This window comes from Ambystoma mexicanum, chromosome 9 (genome assembly GCF_040938575.1).
Source record: "Ambystoma mexicanum isolate Mex_15411 chromosome 9, UKY_AmexF1_1, whole genome shotgun sequence".
In the NCBI taxonomy this organism is placed as follows: Eukaryota; Metazoa; Chordata; class Amphibia; order Caudata; family Ambystomatidae; genus Ambystoma; species Ambystoma mexicanum.
In genome coordinates this window covers 1,512,701,726-1,512,726,119 of record NC_090931.1, presented here as the reverse complement: position 1 = coordinate 1,512,726,119, position 24,394 = coordinate 1,512,701,726, and the positions used below count along the sequence as shown (strand labels likewise).

Genomic DNA, 24,394 nt, shown 5'->3' with positions numbered 1-24,394 from the left:
CAACAAGAACATCAACAAACTGCAAATAATTCAAAACAATGCACTCATATCAGCTTTAAACCTACCCAAGCATGACCACATATCAAACATCAGATGCTCCAATCAATGTTTATCCATTTCTCAAAGAATCCATTATAAAACACTCTCCCTCACACACAAGTGTCTATACAACCAAGCACCCAGCTATCTCTCAGACAACTTCTCGATCCAAATACCATCCCGCCCAACCAGATCAGCCTTAACACAGACCTAAACATTCCCAGGTTCAAGCTACAAAAAGCAGGTGGCACTAGTTTCACCGTACTCACATCTAAGCTCTGGAAATCCCTCCCCACCACCCTCAGAGCTGAACCTTCCTTTCACCGCTTCTTGCCAATGAAAGCTAAAAGATATGCCCAAAGCCAGCCAGGACTACCCAAGTCCCACTCTCTGTACATATTTTCCTGCTCTTATATCCATCTATGCCTTTACCTTCTGTACATATATCTCTGTGACTTGAACATGTTTTGCTAATGGTATGCACTCATATTTTCGTGTGAAATGGCACAGTGCCATCTCACTATGTTTAAAGCCACATAATATCAGACTTTTGTAGAATATAAACCATTTTCTTGTGCGCGGTGGCTGATAAACTGTCACCAACATAATGTGAATAGGATGTTGTAGCTTGTTAATGTGAAATTATATCCTGCTTTCACAGTACTTAAAACAAAATTAGATTACATTTCAATTAGAACAAATGGCATTTTTCCTTTTTCTTTGCATTGTAAAACAGAGAGCATTTACCCATTCCTAGATCCTAGATTGCAAAATTGTATACAGGATGACTTAATAATCAGAATCCTGCATTTTCTTCATAGCTATATTCTACAACGGAGGCTATGAACCAGGTGTGCATGCTTCACAGCCTGCCAGATGTATACATCAAAACCTGCGAAAAGCATTGATATTTAAAAAGACAGATTGAAATGAAAGGGTGTTTAGCCTTTCCATATGATCAGTTGTCCTTTCAGAAAGTTAGACTCGTGGGTGAATACACAGAGTAAATCAACTTTATGTGCATTCTAGATTTAGAGCAAGGCTCACTAGAGCTAGTATTTCATGTACATACCACATTGCACATGGAAACCTATTACTAGTTTAAAATATACATAGCAAATGCATTCTTCTGTGTGAGATTTCTCTGATACCAATACTTGTTTATCATATTGGAGAACATAAAGTAAAATGTTGCTGATAAGCGGCTTGTAACTAAATATGAATTGGATTGTGTTGCTTAGAAATTACATTGTCCTATTAGAATTAAAAAAAATATCATTGATTTATGGTGTGATTACATGTGTATCATTTCTTAGTGGGACGTTCACAGGTAGACCAATTCTTATTTATGTATACCAGTGAAATGCATTTAAAAGAATGTGATATCTTTGACTCAAAGATGGAGTCTATTGAAATGTATTCTGGGTGCACAAGTGAACGTTTGACTCCAAGCCCCAGTGAAAGCTCATGTTTGAACACTGTGTTCATTTTCTGAAACACTGGAAAAATGTTTTGTTTTTGTCACCTTGGTCAATGATTGTTTTGAGATACTCCGCAAGGAGCCGAGAGCAAGTCCTTTCGGCTCCCATGCGAAACAGAGGGTGTTTACAAGTCAGTCGAATTTCACAACATACAGCGGCCGGGTATTTGTGAAATTGTATAGGCAGTCTGGCAGTCAGGCCTCTCTGAAAAAGTACTGAGCTGGATGTGTACATTATACTGGAAAATATCAGACAAGACTGGTAAAGAAATGAGTCACTTTTGCTTCTGCTGGATTGAGAGAAGGTAGACGTATTTTCTCCAGTCAGTTCCAGCGGCAAGTGTCTTTGCCAACTTGGGGTTTTCAAAGCTATCTAGTGAAGTTTTGGCACAAGATAAAGTGGTATAAACCAATGCCAATGGTGATGTAATCCTTTCTTTTATTCTATATTTTTAGTCCGTAACATTTATTTGAGTTAATAAATGGCCAGATAAGTGCCAGTTTTATTATCTAATTGAGAGATTAAGTGCGTTCTTGTGTTCCAAAAAGCATTTGGTGAAACTCATAAGCAAAATATATCTGAGCACTGAGATTTGAGAGAGCAAAATAACTGGCTATTAAGTCTATGGGCCTCATTACACGGAAGGCGGTAATGGTTAACGGCCACCGTTAATGGTAACGGTGACCGTTAACCATTACCGCCTTACTACGAGGTCCCTTAGCGGGTTGGTGCTTTAACGCCTGCTTTTTGCAGGCGTTAAAAACCAACCCGCTAAGGGACCTCGGAGCTAATTACGGCACCGCAAAATTGCGGTGCTGTAATTAGCGCCTTCCCCATTCCCATAGAGCCCTATGGGGCAGAAATGGGAATGGGGAAGGGCAATGGCGGAAGGGGGATTTACTGCCCCACCAACATTGGAATGGGGCGGTAAATCCCCTTTCCGCCAAGGCGGTGCCGGTATTTTACCGGCATGAGCCATGGCGCTAATAGCACCATGGCTCACCGCCTTCCGTGTAATGAGGCCCTATGCATTTTACTCTGGCGACTTCTCCAGCATAAACTCAGGGGACCACCTTTCAAGTGATTGTATTTGAATAAAAGGACATTTTGATGCTTAATACAACCAGTTTCTAGACCCAGCATTGTGGGGTGGGATTGTATACTAGGGGTGTTAACTTAGATATACACACTTAATGAAGTACAGACATCATATCTTAACAAGGGAATGCCATTTCTTCAGAGTTCTGGTTGTGCAAACCCAGAATTCAGGAGGTCACAGACTCTGTTGGTCTACATGTAGGCAGTAATATGGTTGAACGCTATTCGTTCTAGAATTTTAGATACGAGCGGGAAGAGAGAGATGTGTTGACAGTTGGCAAGGTTATTTGGGTCCGTGGTTGGATATCTTCAGGACATAAAAAACAGTAATTTTGAAGCAGGCTGGTATAGTCCCAGTTTCCAGAGAGAGGTTAAACAAAGAGGAGAACTGGGGCATGTAAATGGTGCAAGGCAGTAACAGAGGCAGCTTTTGGTGCTGTGGCGAATAATGGGGTGTTAGCGGGAGGCTGGTGGGTGCACTGGGTTGGAGCGATTGATAGCAGAAAGAAAATAGTTGCTGGGGGATGTAGGTAGAATGAGGGTGGACAGAATATCTTTCTTTCGAGATTGTTCATGCAAAATAAAAGGCAAAATTGTTAGCTGAGGGAGAGGAGCAACAGGAGGGAGGGAGAGAACAAGGCTAGCAACTTAATAGAGAATGATTTATGGACATGTGAACAGTGTTGCCACTGGGCTTTGCTGAGTTCCGGCATTAGAACGAGCAGAAGAGATTACTTGAAGGAGGCAAGGAGATTAGGACTTAAGCCAGAACTGCACATGGAGTTTCACAGTCATCCCTGGCTGCTGGATTAATTGGGTGATTGAAGATTGGGGCAAGAGAGGGTGAAAAGCCAGCAGGACAGTGATGCTCATGGGGTGAGTTGAGTGCAGAGTTAAAAACATTGTAGTCTTGCTCAGTGGAGCTTCCTGGGGTGGAAAGAGGGCTGGGAGAGACCTGACCTCAATTATGTATGGAGCCATGAGTGACATTTTAATTTGTCTTCAGTAATGGGGGATGCTGGGAGAGTAAGATTGGAGGAGGCTCAGAGATAAGAGGTGCATGAGGGAGTGGTCAGAGTGAGAAGGATAAGTGAAGCAGTGAGTAGAGCTGAGTGATGAGGGGAAGAAGACAAAGGGCCTCATCACGAGTTTGGCGGTAACCCTTAAATCCAGTGGTCGTGCTATTACTGCCGGATTTAAGGGTCCGTCAAATCAGGGCTTCGGCGGATTAGCACGAAAATTCCCCATTGTGCCTAATGGGGAATGGGGCATTCCCGAATGGGCTCAGTGGGAAATGGGGAATTCCATTACCGCCAACCCTGTGATCCAGCGCTAATAGTGTAATGAGGCCCAAAGTCTAGAGATGTGACCTAACTTATGTGGGTTGGTTCTGAAGGACAACAAGGGGTGGTCAACGAGGATGGTGTCAAGCTCAAAATGATGGGCATTGGAGATGTTTGGAAGATTCAAATCACTCAGGAAGACAATAGAGTGCTTATTAGTGAATGATTTCAGTTAGTTCAAAGTCAGGAAAGAGGGATTTAGAGCACCTCGAAGTTGGACAGATGATCACGATCATGCATGGGGTAAGTAGGAGAGTTGAACAATAATGTCACCACCAGACCTCCCCTTACCCCCACGCTTAAACATTTCAGGATGGAGCTAAAAGCCATTCTCTTCAAGCAATGGCGCCTTATTAACCTCAAAGTTCACACCGCCTCCACTCCCCACCTAAACTGTGACTGGGCATTCTGCCTCCCCTGTTTCTACCCTGGTTTCTTGTAGACAACGTGCTGCTAAATCCCCTCCCCCGTTGTTCACTCCACGCTACTTTATATTGATCCCTCTGATCTGCTACCCTTACGTATGCTTCCCCCGATTACTTCTAAAGTGCTCCATTGCTTCATAAAGCTAGATCTGCAATAAATACGTTATTATTATCAATAATTTTGTGCTCATAGGCACAGTGAAGAAAACGGAGGAGTGTGGGAGAGGAATGTATTGGAAAGCCTTTGTGATCATTAGACCTGTAACCCACCTTTTAGCTATTGAAGGAGAGTGGAATAAAGTGGCAAAGTCAGTGTGGGGAGCTGCAAGTGTGGCAGTGTCATGAGAGGTGATCAATGTCTCAGGGATTGCCACGATGGAGCGATAGGGGTTTAAGTAGTTAATGATGATGGCAATCTTGTTCTAGTGTGAGAAAGGCAAGGTGGAACGCAGAGAGAGAGCACCTGGTGGGAGAGGAGGGCAGTAGATTCGTATACGGTGAAGGATTGGACACAGTGCCTTTTGTGAGAGGATCGGTTGATTTGAATGTTGTGGCAGTGTGGGCAAGGAGGGATAGCTGCTAGGACCACACATGGTAGAGCATACAATGCACAGCTGAAAGGAAGAAAAAGAAGGGTATAAATGCAGTGGTAAACTGTGCAGGCTCAGGGTTAAGATCAGCCACGACCAATAGAGCAATGCAGTAGACTGTCATGTTTTACAGGTATTCTCATCCTCCAGTTCGAATAGTCTTAACATTCTTAACTGTTCAGTGACTTGCTGGTGCTGACCAGTGTGGGAAACCTGAGGGGGCTCTTGCATCTACCCCCTCAACCCCCCGGGATCCTCTGTTCAGGTGGCCAGGGAAGGGCCATTGCTCTTGGATCCCAACCCTGGGGGTGGACAAGCGAGGAAGGATCACCTGAGTGGAGGGTCCTTGGGGATTGGAAAGAGGGTACTTGATGATGAGACACAGTATCTCCCTGTTCCTGATATCGACCTCCCCTCCCTTACCCTTTATAGGCTATGTCTGATTTCATCAACCCCTATACAATTGCCTTAAGTACTGGGAAGAAGAAGATGCCACTAGGAGGCATGCAGATTTCTAAGTGTAAACACCACATTTGTACTGTGATGAAGAAGAGAGGGCCAGAGGCCTATAGGCATCAAGATCAGGCAGGTCACTCCAATAGGTATATACAAGGTCAGGCAATTAGTAGTGACTTGAAACACCTGCAGCCCACTTACATTAAGGGAACGTATAAAAGGTGGAAGTGGAAAGGCAGCTGTGAGCAAGATGGAGACCTGAGAGCCGAGGTTTAGCAGGAGACCTGTGAGGAGATGCAGCCGTGGTGGTTGGTCTAGGAGGGGGAGCCAAGATGCACCAAGTAACCCGGAGGAGGACTCGTGGGATCCGAAGTGGATGGGTGTATTAATTTCCCCAAGCCCTGGAGCATCCAAAGTCCGGGACCAGCAGCCGGAGCTGCTGGACAACATGGAACCCTGAGGACGTGGTGCACATGTGAGTGCAAGCTTCGGAAGCATTGGCGCGAGTGAGTGAGAGAGAGAAGCACTGTGGTGAGTGATGAAAGCTCGAACCAGTGAGTCTCCCTGCTTCCCGAGAGAGGGGGAAGTCGTGCCAACGACTGGAGTAACCTGTGTCGGTTGGACGCTCCAACGTCGGGAAGCTGCAGACAGACTTCCAGTGAGTAACGAACTGTGAACTATAACAAATGGGCATATATTGAATACCATACTGAATAGAACCAATATATTGAACAAAGTACAACAATATTTGAATACCGAACAAATACTTGAAAACTTGAATGTTGAACATAACGAAGAGTCAGAGGCCTACTTAACTTCAAATGATGAAAACAGGGAAAGGGGCTGCTGAGCTGGTGGCCTTACCAGCATGCTGATATTGGCTAAACATGTGGAAAAGGGGCTAGTGAGCCCATATAGTGAATCTTTACTGACTTTGGCAAGAGGGGTTGTCAGAGCTCACACAATAGAAACTACTACTGTTGCCCAAGAGACACTTCAAGAGGGATTTGCACTTGTTTGAATATCAGCTGTGGGAAACCTCTGGGTGCGTGTCCTGTAATGGGTAGACCGTGCGGTCTGACAATTGCGCCTAGACCAGGAGCCAAGGCAACTGTGACTTGGGAGGCATCACGCATCCAGACCCGTGGCCAAGAAAAGGCTGCCAGAAGTGATGTTACTAGTTGAAAGGCAGCATCCATTATATGGGGACGGAGTGAATTTGAGCTGCTTTATCTGGTTTGCAAGCGAGAATGTGACCAGCAAAATATGCCGTGTGCGCAGGATGGCGTTTAGGATTTGCCCATGTTTCAAAGGTACTGTGGGAAAATATGGTTGGCAGAGTCTCGAGCGGGCGAAATTTGGACCTTGGAGGGGTCCGCTGGGGCTATGGGTGGCGCGCGCACCCAGCATGCCGTCCATGCTTGCGTTCCAGCACGCCCGTTGGGCTGGAACGCAGAGAAGAAGGGGGCCCAGCGCCATCATTCTCCTCTCCGGGGCCAGTGAAACCCCTTTGAGGAAAGGCCCTAGGAACGCGAGTAGGACGTGACGACGCGCATTGAGAAAGTAATAGAGTTCCGCCCCATCGGAACAAAGGATTTTCGTTCTATTGTAGTGACGGAGCTTTTGTTTATCTGCAAGGAAATTAACGCATACAATATGAATATAAGTGGCGCTAGACTGTTCTGAGAAGTCCGTAATGAACGCTTTTATCTTGGACATGAAGCGATAGGGTGCTGTTTGGAGAAATATGAAGCTGCGAGGTACTTTTATTCCTTTAGCCCACGCTGCAGCAGTCCATTTTTTTGTGAAGGTTAGCACAGGAACAGCTGGAGTTTGTCATGCAGATCGGAGCACCACGTGTTTTGGTCAGGAATAAATAAAGCACATTTTCTTTTGATCTGCTTATTGCTGGGGTGGCGTTTTTTTTTGTTTTTTTGGGTGAAGCCGATTATTATTGAGTTATAGCAAAGTTTTGACACATTTATGCGGAGTTACTGACACGATTGCATTTCAGGAGGACATTTACATTGGCCCTCATTACAAGTCAGGCCTTAAGGGTTTAACGGCGCCGTTAACCCTTAATGCCTGATTCACACTTTAACGCCTGCTTTTTGCAGGCGTTAAATTCCAAGGCGCTAAGCGACCTTGGTGCTAATTATTACGGTGCCGTAATTAGCGCCTTCCCCATCCCCATTATGCCCTATGGGGCAAAAATGGGAATGGGGAAGGGCAAATGGTGAATGGGGAATTACCGCCCCACTCACCTTGGAATGGGGCGGTAACTCTGCCATCCACCATGGCGGAATCCGGCATGGACCATGATGCTAATAGCACCATGGTCCACCGCCTGACTTGTAATGAGGGCCATTGACTGTGTGTCGCGATGGCAATAATCCATTGACTATGAGAATGCATTATACACGAGTTGAGAGGTGTTGATATCACAGTTTAAATGTAGCTGCAAGCATTATTATTATTGAAATGTTATAGGTTTTGCACTGTAATTATGAGTGAAGGTTATGAGACACTTTGGGCCTCGTTACACGGAAGGCGGTGAGCCATGGCGCTATTAGCGCCATGGCTCATGCCGGTAAAATACCGGCACCGCCTTGGCGGAAAGGGGATTTACCGCCCCATTCCAAGGTTGGAGGGGCAGTAAATCCCCCTTCCGCCATTGCCCTTCCCCATTCCCATTTCTGCCCCATAGGGCTCTATGGGAATGGGGAAGGCGCTAATTACGGCACCGCAATTTTGCGGTGCCGTAATTAGCTCCGAGGTCCCTTAGCGGGTTGGTTTTTAACGCCTGCAAAAAGCAGGCGTTAAGGCACCAACCCGCTAAGGGACCTCATAGTAAGGCGGTAATGATTAACGGCCACCGTTACCATTAACGGTGGCCGTTAACCATTACCGCCTTCCGTGTAATGAGGCCCTTTGAGTTGATGTTTCAAAGTGAAGTTCACAAGTATTTAATATGAAATGGACGTTGTTGTGCTGTTTACGAGACATGAAACAAGCACACATAATGTTTTTTGCAATCCTGTGCAGCATATTTAAAGATGTGAAGATAACGAAGATGAACATGCGCAGGGTTTTGAAATGAAATGCAATAGAATTTTCTTCTCGGATGTACCTAATGAGGTTTGAATGGGATGACGAAGCCGTCATTTTTTATATTATGATGATGAAATGTCCACAAGATTTTTACTGTTGATGTTTTTTTCGGAATGTGCCCCCAGCATGGTGACTGATCATCTCCATAGGCTGGTAGTGCAATATAGCTCTATTTTAGGGAATGTAGATTTTTAAATTGCGCATTTGAATGACGTGAGTGTGTATTGTGTGGACAGTGAGTTTGGAGTTAGTGTTTGTCAGCGCAATGTGTAGAAGTTGTGAGCGTATGTGACGTATGTGTGCGCACATGAGGTAGCATGTGTGTGTAGCAGTTGTGTGAGTGGCAGCACGTTGTAGTGGAGTTGTACACGTGTTTTTGGAGTTGCATGCATGTTTGGTGGGGTGGCTTCCACACGCCGGCCGGGTGTGTTTGCCTAAATATTGGAAAACCTTCGTAGGAACCTCACATTTTGGTAGAAGTTGGACACTTGTAAAAGAAGTGTTCAGTTGAGGTTAACGCTTAGAGAAGGGTAGTTGTGTAGACACTAGGGCAAGGGGCCCGTTATGTGTTTTGGAGATTTATTAGAATGCATTTGTGCATGTGAGTTGGGCATGGGGCCCATATTGTAGGTTTGTGCGTTGTAGGTGACCGCACATGTTGGTGTCTTTTAGGAGTAAGGTCAGACTCCTAGTAGTAGGTCTGTGGTGTCAGGTGGTGCATAGTAGTTTTTGCACGCCAGTTGATTTTTATTTCTCTTGGTTTTTGGAGTGGCAGACAGATTTTAGGCCAGTGTTTTCGTTGAGTGTGGTTTAATGGTTGAAGTTGTGGTCATTAGATGACCAGGTGAACCACACACTGGCAAGTTGAAATAGTGAATTATTTTTAACAATCTAAACAAATTAAAATTCTACATTGAGTTTTGGGATTAGCATGACATTTTTCATTCTTGGTTGTGCTATAAGGAATTTATTTTTTTTACATCATTTCATCTATGCATACCGCTAAACTCAATTTTTATGGCGGTCATGGACAGTTTTGTCATGGTTGTTACCGTGCATTGTCTTACGCACCACATTCTTTCTTTCTGTGGTTGTGTTTTTTGTGATTTGTGTGGTCTTTGTTTTGTGAGTCAATTTCCTATATTTTTCATCCTTTTTTCGTGTTTTTCTTTGGAGAGAAGGTATTAGGCGATGAAGCATGGTGCGTTTCTGGATCCATTGTTTGTGTTTGGCATGTTACAACTATTGTTTTGGCCATTGTGTATGTTTTAAATATCGGGCCTACACTATTTTGGAAGGTGTGGTTTGTCTCATTTGGAGGCATGGGTAGTGCTCAGGTGTGGCAGGTTTTTAGAGGGTTTTGTATTGTAAGTTAGTTTTTATTGTCTATGTGGCAAGGTTTGCGCTTGGTGGTGGCAGCACTGAGACCCCGGTGTGGCAGGACGTGGTAGAAGGAGTTTTGGTTATTCTGATTGTTTGTCCTAGCATGATAGTGGGTGGGATCTGTTTCTTGTGGTTGTTTTTAAGGAGGGAAATGTGTTGTATCTTTGTATGTTTAGTGTGACTGTCTAAGTGAATGCAGGGCCTCATAGAATGGTGAAGTGGAGCTTGGAGTGTTGGAGGCTTGGGGATTCCTGGGAGTGCCGGATGGGGACTTGGAGTATGGCAGGGAACCAGGACAGATGCTTTAGACCTTTTCTCCTATCCTTCATGATCTGCATCAATGTAACCAAGTACAATAAAGCATCTTTCTGTTTGTAATTACCTGGGTCAGCCTGGTTCTTGCTCCATGTCATCTCTGGCCCAGATACAACACGTACGTTTGCTTTTGGACTTCTTGTCATAGACTTTCCTTAGATTTCTTTTGGCAGGGAAATCCCACCATAGCGCAGGGTTAGTTAAGCTTACACCATCCTGATTATTAATAAAGTTGTTGAACATACATTTTTGTTATCTGTGTCATCTCTCTTGATACCATGTCTGTCTGACGACAGAAATTAAATAACAATGTGCTAGCAACCAGTAATGCAGTTCAGTGGGACGGTAGTGTCCCCTGCCATTAAATAACATGGTGGCAGTGACCACAAAGTAAATAGTGGGCAGGCATTGAGCAGCAATGCAGAAAAATAGGCCAGTAGCAAACAAAAAGAATAAGCTGCCAGTGACCATATAAATTAAATAACAGGCCGGTCGAGAGTATTCAGATTGGTGTATGAATCGGGGATGGTCAAACTTTGCACTATTCAGTCTGGATGGTGGTGGTCAGGGATTGTAATAGTGGTTGAGTTACGCTCTTGGGCCCTTGTCTAGGGAAGCAGTCTCACAGGTGTTCTCATCCTCTGATCCAGATATTCTCAACCTCTGATCAGGTTGCCCTCTAGCCACCTTGCACAAGGGTGGGGTCTTGCAGGTATTTCAGGTCTCGCAGGTTCCCTACCCAGTCTTTCCAGCTCTCTCCAGCCTCTCTCTACTCCTTCCAGCCTCTTGGCTCTGTTGTGAAGGAAGTAGTCTCCCCCCCCCTAGCCGCAGCCCGCAGCCAAGGCAAACAAACCCCATCGACATCACACTTGTCGCATTACGACTCCATTTTGTATCAAGCCTAGATGCCATTTTTTACTAGGCCCAAAAAACCACCACTTTGTGAGGCTGCGGCACTCGCACCCCCGGCCTCTCACACAGAGGGACCAAGCCATCAAAGGTAAGCTCCGCACGAGCCTTGTTCCCACGGAAGTCCATCCGTTCCCTGTCCTCTCAATGTTGCAAATACTTAGTATCGTTTTTCAAAGAATGTGCTCTGCCGAGAGTGTGGGACAAAAACGTGCCACAGCACAAATTCCCATCCATCTTCACTAAACTGACGTGGCCCCTCGACCCCGACCCTGCCAGGCCAAAGCCCACCTGGCCTCTCCGTCCTGCCCCCCCAATTCCTTTCATGCCGATAACCATTTAACCCCCTGGTCTTCGCCATTTCAGATTACCCACCACAGATCTAAGCCTGTGCAGCGCTATATTTTCCCAATAGCAGCACACGTCTGTTCATATCATGAGGCACCAGGGAAGGCAGACAGTAGATCAAACCCTGAATGTGGAGGTCGGCATGTCTATACATAATTCTTTCTTCACAAGACCCCCTTTCATATGATGCTCAGGTACCTGCCATCGTACATGAATAACCAGTTCCTGTTGTTTAGCTCAGGCAGTTAGATTGTATCACCCTTCCGACCCGGCCTTCACCGCAGAGATGAGCCCAGCTGACCCACGTGCACCAAGATTGACTGGGAAGCAGCAGCCAATTAGGGCCTGGCATCCCATATAGAGCAGGCCTATCCATATGTACCCCGCCAGCCAGCTACATGACTTTTTCCCTATACTAAATCATCACTGATGATGCGTTTGCCCTTTTTAATGTGCTGCCCGACTTATCTCTTGGTCTTATTCCCTGACGGGGTGTGTAATTATTGGGACACGTGTATGAGGTTGGTGCCAATTTGCGATGCACCTTTTGTCTAGGCAAGCTGCCTATGTGGAATTTATTTTTTTTCATGACCTCTTCTATCAACATCCATCATTAATAAAACCCCAAACGGAGGCATGCTTTGCACATATGAGCCACACGCTGGCTGCACCTTTGAGTTACCTTCACTTCTCCACCCTCTCCCTTCCTCCACCCCCAACCCCTGGCACTTCTCCCCTTCCTCTTCCCTGAACTTGCGCAATCTGAATGACACAGGTCCTAGTAAGATTGTTGTTTTGTCCTCCCTCTGTTTCCCATCCTTGTCTTGTCGCACCGAGAAACACTTGTGTTCAGGCGTGTTATAAATGCCATATCATATCATGTATGTTTTATAAAAATAATACATTTGTCTAAATGCAAAATGGTACATGTAAATGAGTGCTGTAGTCTCCCTGCAAGTCTATTTGACCATTTCTCTTTCTTGATTCATGAAGGCTCAGAAGGGTTATTTTATTATCATTATTGATGATTGGACTGTGTAAAACAATGAATGAATCGCTCTGCCCTAGGCCTATTGCTTTTTAGGCTGCACAATGCTATCAAATAATACATGGGACCTCTGCTTGTTTCCACAGAAAATGAGCTGCCATCAGAGGATCCATGCCACGGGGAAGTCCTACGAGTACACCAAGTGTGGTAAGAGCTTTGACCTCCGAAGCCATCAGAGATCCCACACACGGGAAAGACTGTTCATATGTACAGAGTGTGAAAAGAGCTTCACTAGTAGCTCAAATCTGTACCAGCATCAGAAGATCCATACTGGGGAGCGACTATACCAGTGTACAGAGTGTGGAAAAAGCTTCACCCAAAAATCACATCTGTACCAGCATCTGAAGACACATACCAGGGAGCGACCATACCATTGTACGGAGTGTGATAAAAGCTTCCCTCTGAGCTCAACTCTGATCCAGCATCTGAAGCTCCATACTGGGGAGCGACCATATCAGTGTACAGAGTGTGGGAAAGGTTTCAGTCGGAGTTGGATTCTGGCCCAGCATCAAAAGAGCCATACTGGAGAGAGACCATACCATTGTTCAGAATGTGAGAAATCCTTCAGTCAGGAATCAGATCGTTACCAGCATCAGAGAAGCCATACTGGGGAGAGACCATACCAGTTTACAGAGTGTGATAAAAGTTTCAGTCAGAGCTCAAATCTGTACAGACATCAAAGGATCCATACTGGAGAGCGACCATACCAGTGTACAGAATGCGAGAAAAGTTTCAATCAGAGCTCAAGTCTATACCGTCATCAGAAGAGTCATACTGGGGAGAGACCATATAAGTGTACAGAATGTGAGAAAACCTTCAGTCAGAACTCTGATATGTACCAGCATCAGAAGATCCATACCGGAGAGCGACCATACCAGTGTACAGAGTGTGAGTGAAGCTTCATTCAGAGCTCACATCTGTACCAGCATCAGAAGATCCATACCAGGGTGCAACCATACCATTGTACGGAGTGTGAGGAAAGCTGCACTTGTATCTCATATCTGTATGAGCATCAGAAGATCCATACAGGGAGAAGCCCCATCAATGCATAGAATGAAAGACGAGTTTCAGCGACCCTTCATGCACTAGTGGACATTGAAGGTCTGCTACTATGAAAAGCCGTATCTGTGCATTGAACGTGGTAAGATTTTCATTGGACACTTGAAACCTTCTGTGTGTGGTATTCAAGAGGCTGCCTTTATAAAACCATCTCCGATAGATCCTGCAGTGGTTGCCCATCCTCTGAGAAGTGTCGACACGCTGGTGTTTCTGTTTTTTGATTCATGATGGTGTATCCTTGTAGTTTCATCCTATCTCACAGCTCCTTGCAAGTCTTTCTACATAACTGCCTTGCGTGCATTTTTTTGCATTGGATGAGGTACACAACATTGAATGACCTGCAGTTGTATGACCCTTGTATCTGTATTGTTCAGTTCTCCAGGGTTGTTATAGCAGATCCAGTGCAGAGGTGTTGGCATGCTTTGCCTCTCCTGATGTGGCAAGAGTACATTCTGGGTCATCTTCGTTCTTGATCTAGTGGAAATGTACTCTTGGTCATAGACTGTGATAGGTGTCTCGGTTGTTTCTATACAATTAGGAGGACTTTGTTGAAGATGTGTGTTAAGTCAGAGTCTGTGATATTGTGTCAGCACCGGTGGCCTGTATGGCGCTGCTGGAGGCATTTGGCTGCACTACATTATATTCCTCCCAAGATGGCATCGCCATCGGTTGACAGCATTGCAGACATCTGCCAGGACACTACAATCTTGGCTCTGCCTTCTGCTTCTGACAGCGTATTTCAAGAATCCCAGCCAAAACAGCGTCGCATTGCTACTCTTACAGTGGCCGCGCTCCGTGGGTTTGCTATCTTGTAGCTTCTGACTACCCATCTGTGGATTAATGCCTAGCCTTATTCTTTGTTCTCTTGTGTCTCTTTCCCTCACATACTGCAGTGCCGTTGCCTCCCTGCGACCTCTCTTGTCAGCTGCGCCGGCCCCGTTTATCCCGCTCCCTCTCTGGGAACCTTCCCATCACTGGTACATTCCAATACTTTCTTACCTTATTTCCCACAAATTGCTACTCTTGCACTCACCATTCTCCCTCCCCTCCAGAAGCTGACTGACTATCCCCACCGGCAGCCCTCAGCAACCAGGGCTACACTTTCCAGAACTCACAGCTTCCCTCTCTGCCTTCCACGCCAGCCTTGCCTCTCACGCCTCCCGTGCTTCACACATGGTAGGGTTCTTTCCCACGAATTCCATTCCGGCGAACATTGTCTTTACTGTTTTCACTCGAATTGTCTTTATCACACACGCTCTTACAGATTGCTTCCTACTTCCCTGAACCTTCCAGGCAGCTGATCACGTGGAACGGTGCCTATTCACCTCTCGAAGGGTAAATCCTACTACCACCCAACTTAAGGGCAGGGTTTTGTTCTTTGATTCATACTCATACCTCCCTTTCCCTTCCAGCGTTCTCCTTAAGCACCACACAGTAGCACAACATTCTGGGGTCAGCTTTGAGTCCTGCACTACGAGATGACAACCACCAAGAACAGGGTTTTTTCCACCACAAGGGTTTCCCTGGAACTCTCCTCAGCCCCGGCATTTATGACAAGGATGGCGGAGACTAGGTAGATTCTCCAATCATCCATACAGCTGTGCCTGCTACATGTTGGTGTTAATCTCATAGTGTGATTTGCATGCTATTGAACAATTAAGCATTACATCTAACAGAATCAGGAGACGGACAAGGTGTCATTTTGGATTAGATGTCTCTTTATTCAAAACAATCTTATCTTTCTCTAACTATCCTACCCCTTTCCTGGAGACAAGAAAGAAGTCTAAAGGGTTCTTGTCAGGATGTCCTACAAAATTACTTCTGTTCCTCGTCTAGAACCTAATCTACCCTGATTCCTGTCCCTAAAACTAAAGCAGAACAGAAGCTAATGTAAACAAAGTTATGGCATCTTGCCCAATGGTTGAATGTTGGTTGGCCTCTGGCCTGCAGTTATGTTTCTCCAAAAGGGGGCCCTTGGCCCTGTTGCTCAGGTACCAAAATGTCTCTTTTACCTCCTCCATCTTTGGTGTAAGTTCACTTTAAATCAGCCTCCCTTTTCCCCTCTTTCTGTCAGCCTTTGTAATTGTCATACACTTTGTACCAGTTATGTGCGTCTGGTAGCCCTGGGATTGTTGGGCTGTGTTAATCTGGTTCCCGGTTGTCCCTGCACCTTATATTTGAAGGATCCTTGTAATGTCCTCTCCACTCTTTCTGTTGGCTACCCCTACCCGGAGTCTCAAGTTTTACACCCAACATTGGATATTGCCTCTATTTGACCCACCTGAAGCCTGGATTACTTTTACACTCCCTTGGGTTGCTTGCTTTTTTTAACCTGACTTGGGCTTGTGCTGTCTCCACACCATCTTGGGTCATTTGGGGCTTACCTTGCCTTGCAGCCGATTGCTTCTCACCCCACCTTGTGGTTGTTGGGTTCTAACCCCACCTGATTCTCATTGCACCTAGGAGTCGCTTGCCTCTTACCCCACCTTGTGGTTGTTTGCTTCCCAACCCGCTTTGGGGTCTGTCTTGATCTGACCGCCCACCTCCTAACTTCCCTGAGCAACCACGTACCTTTTCGTTTCCAGTGGCGCTCCTCCATTCTGGCATTTTGGGGAAATGGCGAGGGCTTCTGTCAGCTTCCTCTTTCTCTATTGGTGCAGGTGCTTCCTTCTCATTGGCTCCTAGATTGGTCTGGATATCGGCTCCGCTTCTCACTGTCTTTTGGTGGATCCAGCTCCCTCCGATGTGCCTCTTGGTCTTGTTCTGGAGCTCTCACTTCTGTGCTGCAGCATGTTTGCTGCGCATTCTGCTTCCTCCCTCGCGTGTCAAAACACCATGGGCCTCATCACAAGTTTGGCGGTAACCCTTAAATGCAGCGGTAGCGCTATTACTGCCACATTTAAGGGTCCGCCAGATCATGGCCTTTGCGGATTTCCCCCAGGTACAAGCTGGGGGGAAATCTGTGGCAAAATTGGCCATTTTTGGCGCTATTACCACGGCCGGGAAATCCGCCGGCGGTAATAGCACACATTTTCCCCATTGGGCCTAAAGGGGAATGAGGAATTCATGAATGGACCCAATGGGGAATGGGCACTAACCGTTCTGCCAAACCCGTGATCCAGCACTATTAGCACCGGGGGGTTTGGTGGTAGGGCTAATAGAGCCGGCGGTAATACCGCCGGCTTTACCGCCCAACTCGTGATGATGCCCCATGTCTGGTGCTGGCTTGTCTCTCCAGATCACACCTCCCAGGAGGAGGGTTCTTCGGTGTGTCTCTGCTGGCCTCTCTTCCTTTCCACCAACACACATGGGCACTCCTCTTTCCATGTAGGGAGGGGGAGGATGTATGCCCTCTTCTTGGGTCGGTTTGAGGACGGTGTCTGACTATGGTCAGAAACCACACCCAACAAGTAGGTATATTTTACATATATCAATTCCCATTTAACCAACAAACATATTTGTTGTAAACCCTGTGATGAACTTGTTGGGTTAATCACCGATTCCCTGGTGGTAACCTCCTTCCATGTTGCCAGGGGCATGCCAGTCAATTCCTGACCCTGACCCTGGGGGCGGTTATATGTGGGAGGATCACATGAAAGGAGACAGCTCCGGGGAGATGTCGCGGCTCCATCGGACGAGACATGGTATCCCCCATTCTCTCTTGAAAATAACAACCCCTTGTCTGAAACCATTATGGCCTTTTGTCATCTATCCACTCCCTTTCCTATGAAGAGCAGGGAAAACCCTTTTACCAAAACTACGGACCAACATTCCAACCTTGGTCTAATTTGACAATGTGATGAAATCCCCTCTTTCAGACCCATTTTTTCATCAATCAGAACTGACTTGCCATCAAAACCTTTTGAAAGTGCTTATCCGAATTCCATAAGTCAATCATTCATAATGCACTTCTGTTCCCAGAATTCACAAAATACTGGGGCAACGAAGAAGAAGGATCGAGCAATATGGCGCAAAAGAGACAGCAAATCTTGTGAGCGCTCTACTGTTTGCTGGCACTCATCTCTGCCCGGGTAATGTAAGCAGACCAAACAGGGAATGTTTGTGGTGACTGGTGAGAGGGCTTCACCGCTGCATCAGAATCAGAGAACATAGAAGCCAGGACCGGCATGGTGGAGTCAGGTGGCTCATCCCCGGAGGAAGAAGGGACTGCTGAAGTGAAGGTCGCTGCAGGAGTGCCAGGAGCCGGAGAAGAACTCCTGGGCATTCACAGGGGAACAGTATTTCACTTACCAGAGCCACAAAGACAGCAGGTGTGTCGAGAGGAAGCCCCAGAGGACCGGCCAACTAAGGAAAAAAGACCACCAGAGGGAAGCAGACGGGAATCCTTACTGTAAGGGAGGCATGTTTTCACAAGTATGATACTGACACAAAAGGTACAATTTGCAAAAACATTTATTAAAGTTTCTGGGGGTAATTCATGGAATATTGCGCCGAAAAAAACGGGATTTGTGCGCCATTCTGCCCGCAAATCCCCATTTGTTAAACAGGGATTTGCTGGCAGAATGGCGCACACATCCCATTTTTTTCGGCGCAAATATTCCATGAATTACCCCCTCTGGGTTTGGAATGGGAGTAGTCTCTGCCATCAAATAATAAACAAAACAGTCCTAGTTGAGTCCGTCAAATCAAAATGGCCTAAACTAACAAAACCTAATGCCTGCCCTATCTCTTGTACAAAAGTGTGTAAAGGAGAATATGTAAGCAGGAAAGACGGTGTTCAAATATAAAGAATAAATGTGGCTGAGTCAGCTCTCCTCCCCACGTTAGACAGCACAGAGTAAGGCGGTCCCCGTAGGCAGTATGACACACTCTAGCTCAGATTTTTAACACAAAGGCAGTTCAAAACGTGGCTTGAGGCCCGCCTGGCCTTCCACATTAAAGTCTCACTTTCCAGCTTTCAAAGCACAGTTCAACAAAGGTTCACGCCAGTCTGTTTCAGGCGGGCTAGGGCGTTTCACAGCAAAACACTTGCAGGGGTTCCCTTCCTCAAGCTTAATTCACATCCCTTAGGGGTTCCCTTCCCCTAACTTATTACAGCTTCCAGTCTCCCTCAGTCTGGCTCGGAGCATTTCCTGATGTGGAAGACTTTCAAATGTACGTGGCTTTTACTACAGACCTCTGCATGACCACTTTGACTTTCCCTTCCGCTCACACTCCTGTGTTATTTGCCCCAGTGACTCTTGTTCTGTATAGTTTGATGTCATAAGCACATAAGTTCAACATTCACCTTTTTACTCTCCTCCTTTTCCAGGATAAATTTTGATCACTTTGCTCTTTACCGTTCAGTCACTTTTTTACTTTGTAACACAAACATTTCACCTTTCACAGAGACTTTCTAGTGGGCTACTTCCTTTCGCCGGACCACTCTGCTACTCAGTATCGCTGGTTTCACAGCTATCGGTACTTCAAAGTTCATTCACATGTCTGCCTTTCTTTGCATCTCACCGACACACATGCAGTCTTCAACTGTGCGATATAGAGCTGCAACTTCAATCTTTCCTTGTTACACACTGGTCTTTCAAGTCGCTCACCAACTCACCGGCTGTGTGCGTTTCTTTCTTTTCTTTGCAGTTTTTCATTCACGAGTCAAGCTTAGTACCACAGGCTTGGCCTCGCCTCCCCAACTCTGCTTTTCACCTGGAGGGTGGCTGTCATCCTTGAAACCCAATGCAGTCTTCCTGTTTGGAATATTAGGCTTCTCAAAGTGTCTTTCGCTGCCTTTTGGAGGCAACAACATCCTTCATGGAACTCCTGGGACTCTCTACCCTTTGCTCTCATCCCTCGGTCTGTTGTTCTGCTACAGTAGGTTAACCTTCGACCCAGAAGTTCTGTTCCTGTTGCACCTTGCTCAGAGTGTGTCTCTACGTCCCGTATTTTATCTGTGTGGGAAGGGTTAATTGGTAGCCGATGTATGCACTTAAAGTAAAGTGCCTGACCCGATTAGCGGGACATGTCCAATGAAATATGTAAGGGTTAGCCTCATTACTCTGTCATCCACTTCCACATACCATTTTTTGTGTAGAAGGGGGGGGGGGAGGGGCGTTCGGACATCAGAGAATCCTATGAAATAGGATGGGTCAGGTGTACAGGAAAGGGGGGTAATACCGCGTCTCACCATCGGTCGCCTCACCCCCACTCACTGAAGACCCCTAACCCAGGTGATCCTCTCGCACTGGTTTACCACCAGGGTCTGGATCCAAGAGCGATGGCCGTGCCCTGGCCACCTGAGCAAGAGATCCCTGGGGACTAGTAAGTGAGACAACCTATTGTTTCTCACATTACCCAGCTGACCATGATTGAAGATATCAATGCCTACATAAACCGGTGAGTCCTCCGAAAAGCAACATGGACAACGGAGCGTATCGGTGAACATGCAGAGTGTGAACAATTGAACGCTACTTAAAGGGGAAAGAGAAAGGAATTTGAGTCATAAAGAAACCCCTTTCTAATGTGTAAATGTACACAGTGTCAATACGAAGAAAGTAGAAAGAAGATCATATATCAAGAGGATGCATTATTGAATACTATATACAGACAACTTTGGGGGTGGGCGATAAACCCAAAGAAACAGAAGTCCTGCAGGGGAGTATACCAGGCAATTGAAGAGGATTGTTTTAAACAAGTTCTATATATATGTGTTGCACGTGGCCAAGAAAGGCCCAAAGAATTGTTCTTGTACACAAAACATGCTTGACAACACAGTTTCTTTCAACTGTTGCATTTGGCAAAGAGAGGCCCAAAGATGGTGAAGTCGAATAGTTGTTGTACAAGTGTTGTACTTGGCCAAAAGAAGCACGAAGAACTATGGTGTATGAAAACCTCAAGGAGTAAAGAAGAATCTAGGGGAAGGGAGCTACCCTCTAAAACCAAGATTTTATTCCTTGAAGAAACCTTTTATTTAAGTCATTTATCCTTCCTTTATAAACACTTCTTCCAAACCACTCAACGTTAAAGACACGTCCTCTTTTCACCTTAGGGTTACGTTTGTAGTGGGAGGGTCAGAATAGAACATTAGACACAGGACAGTTTTGTTTTTGAAACCCTGACACGGACAGAGCCTTAGTTGATAGTTGTATTGAGCAAGAAGTCTGCCATGTTAGAATACGCCAATGTTAATGGTTGTAGATTTTGTCATTTAAGGTACTAGGCTGCATTCTTTAGCTATGGCCATTTAATTTTATTTTACTTTCTGCTAATGGGCATCAAGCTCAGAGTAGTCAACGTCAGGATGGAAAGGAATGCCAAATAGTTTCCAATTGTTGTCCGAAAGTTCTCAGGATCCTGAAACGAGACTCGAGACAGCAGGTGCATTCCCAAACGATAGTCTAATGAATACACAATGGTTGTGAAGGACACAATGGGCCCCATTCCGCGTTTGGAGGTAACCACGCCGCTATTTGCGGCATGGCTGCCTCCGAACTCGTCCAAACTCCGGCCTGGTGAATGGAGTAATTACCGGTCCATTCCGAGGTCGGAGGGACCGGTAATTCCCCATTCACCAGGGCCATTCCCCATTCCCATTTGAGCCCCCATAGGGCTCAATAGGAAGGGGGAAGGCGGCAATAACGGTACCATAAATTACGGTACCGTTACTGACCCCGGAGTCCCTTTGCGGGTCCCGTCCTTAACGCCTGCTAAAAGCAGGCGTTAAGGAAGGACCCGCAAAGGCAACTCGTAGTAGGGCGGTAAGGGTTTAACGGCACCGGTCTCGTTAACGGTGACCGTTAACCCTTACCGTCCTACTCGGAATGAGGCCCAATGAGATAGACGAGAAAGCCCCAGATAGCAGCATTGCCAGAATTAAGAAATAGGTTGTGAGCACAGCGCCCCCGCTGAGAACAATGCACTTGGTTCAGTGGTAAAATTGCCTTGATAAAACAAATAGTAGAAATTAATTTTCAGCAGCAGGGCCTCTGACACATTGGGCCTCATTACACGGACGGCGGTAAGGGTTAACAGTCACCGTTAATGGTACCGGTGACCGTTAACCCTTACCGCCTTACTACGAGGACCTTTTGCGGGTTGGAGAATTTAACACCTGCTTTTTGCAGGCGCTTAAAAACCAACCCGCAAAGGGACCAGGGAGCTAATTAAGGTACCGCAATTTGCGGTGCCGTAATTAGCACCTTCCTCATTCCCATTATGCCCTATGGGGCAAAAATGGGAATGGGGAAGGGCAATGGGGGAAGGGGGAATTACCGCCCCACCAACCTTGGAATAGGGCGGTAATTCCCCTTTCCACCAAGGCGGTGCCGGTATTTTACCGGCATGGACCAAGGTGCTAATAGCACCTTGGTCCACCGCCGTCCGTGTAATGAGGCACACTTTCTTTATACAGCAATTAAATGTGAGAAGGTAACTAGAAGGTTACATCCATCCAGAGTTGGCGGCATTTATGGAGTCGGGAGCTTCAGTGTGAGCAGGTGCAGGGGGCAGAAAGGCAAAAGGCTCAATTATGGGGCAGGCATTGTGGTGTTACATAGGATGCAACAAGGTTTTGGCTTCATTGATTTCCACTCGCCGTATGATCGGTCTGTCTAGCTGGGATGCTACAGCCCGAGCTGTCTCAGGTGTTACTGTATGATTAGGATAGAGCTATTTTTTTATCAATTGCACCATGGAGAAGGCCAACCAGTGGAGATGTTGTATTTTACGCTGACTATGAAATTATGTCATGTTTGAGGGGTGGTATTTTGAAGGTCACAAGAAAGGAAAACTTCCAATTATATTGTTTAATGCATTGGGGGTCATTCTGAACCTGGCGGTAAGGAGTTAACGGCACCGGTAAGGATGCCGGTGCCGTTAACGCCCTACCGCCGCATTCCGAGGTCCCTTAGCAGGATCCACTAAGGCCGGCTGGTTTTACCAGCCGCCCTTAGCGGGAGCCGCTAAGGGACCAGGGAGCTAATAACGGACCTGCAATTTGCAGGCCTGTTATTGGCTCCTTCCCCATTCCCATTGAGCCCAGGGAATGGTTTTCAGAATGGGGACTTACCGGGTCCTCCCAGGTTGGAATGACCCGGTAAGTCCCCATTCTGACTACCCGGACCCGAGTTTGGTGGCAGCCATGGCGCTAATAGCACCATGGCTACCTCCAAACTCGGAATGACCCCCATAGTGTTCTTTAGGGGCTTAATGGCGACGAAATTTTGTATGAACCTTAGAAATGTAAAGTAGACGGAGTCTATAAGATTATGTTTTAACTGTGAGAGGTGGTAACTAAAGAAACTTTTTTTGGTGTTTGTTTGCTGTTGCTTGAGATGTCAGAAAGTAAGGTGGGGAGGGAAATGAGAGAAGAGGCACCAATCACAAATATGGAGGGGCTGGTGGACAGGGGAATATGTTGCGCATGTGTTACGTCTAAGGTAGGGGGCAGTGTTTCTCATGCTCCTTGATTACAGCTTCAAAAGCACTTCAAAATTGTTCCCCCCTGCAGAGTGGTGTGTTGCAGTACATACATAGTACTTTTGTCTTCGAAAGATATGGATCAACAGCATCTTCTAATGATTGCAAGGTTGCTGGTGGGATTTTGTGTTCCACAGTAGTGGGCTGTGTGTTTACAGTATTGGTTGAGGAAGATGAGGTGGAGGAAGACAGCCTACTACTTGCTAAGAAAGGAACAACCTTTCTGAGAGCATTGCAGTGGTTGGATTTGGTATGGTGGTGCATGGATGTGGTCCCGTAGGAGTACTGTCCAGGTAGTCCATGGCTCATTACAAAGTTGCACTCAGTGCATTTCACTTTGGTAGCTTTAGCCTTTGGTAAATTCCCAACAGTGATAAAAAACTGTCACACCCATGATTTTCTCTGGGTACTAGAGGTAGACACTTCCTCTACCTCATCTTCTTGGTCCTCTTAATTGTCTTTTGAGGTAGGTAATACTTTATTTTGGTTTACACCATTTACAAAGAGACATAAAATTTAATACAGATTACAAAAATAAAACCCTATTCAAAACAGAAATTGGTAAAAAAAAAAAAAAGATATAAATGATGTACATTTATAACCATATATACTGATACAAATTAAAGCACTGTGCTTTTGTTTTTGTTGTGTAGGTCCTCCAGCTGGTGGTGGTGGCTCGTGGGGAGGAGGGATGGCAATAGGGTGTGTCATTTTAAAGTTAAATAGCAGTTTTGATAATACTCTTCTGAGTATGTGCTCTGTGCTAGATTGTTAATGGATAATGAGTAAGAATAGGTGTAGGAGCTGTCCAAGGATACGTTTTGAGCTTGAATGCTCCTAGAACAGCAGAAAATGCAGTTCCGAACTGTTCACAAAGCACTGACCCGTTTGCAGACACATCATCATACCACGCACAAGTGCGTGCTCATGTGACACTGTCCAAAAAGTCCACAATGACGTCAGATGTTCGCGAATGTCGATAAACACAAAATCTGTGGGAAAAGTTGCAAAAAGTGTACAGAAGTGTTAAACATTATGCTAAAAAGTGGGGAATGGCAAAGTTTTAAGGTCAAAAACATTGTTAAAGGGACGTTATGGAGACAAGTAAAACCGAAAAACCCCCAGACATTTGTCAGTTATTTTCTCTGTCAGTGAACAAAAACAACTGGCCTAGATATGTGATGTCAACAGTGATGTCATCAATGACATTTGTGATGTCATCTTTGATGTCCTGGGTGTTAGTCTTAGCAGCGCATAGGGATGGCGCGAGTTATGGTTGCCTACCTTACCATAAGTGGGGGTTTTCGGTTTCACTTGTCACCATAACGTGCCTTTAACAAAGTATTTTTCACTGAATTTCATG

General features: G+C 45.9%; 2 protein-coding genes across 2 annotated transcripts in view; both read left to right on the top strand.

Annotated features, from left to right (window-relative positions):
• Positions 1–12,635: 12,635 nt before the first annotated feature.
• On the top strand, positions 12,636–13,442 carry LOC138489377 (zinc finger protein 551-like). Its single transcript, XM_069617092.1, has one exon. It carries the CDS (start codon positions 12,636–12,638, stop codon positions 13,440–13,442), a length of 807 nt encoding a protein of 268 aa, XP_069473193.1.
• A 144-nt stretch (positions 13,443–13,586) lies between these two features.
• LOC138489376 (zinc finger protein 135-like) overlaps positions 13,587–24,394 on the top strand; it is a 36,391-nt gene continuing 25,583 nt past the window's right edge. The window contains exon 1 of the mRNA XM_069617091.1: positions 13,587–13,687. Coding sequence (XP_069473192.1) covers positions 13,658–13,687 — 30 coding nt within the window. The 5' untranslated portion in view covers positions 13,587–13,657. The remainder of the gene's footprint in view (positions 13,688–24,394) is intronic.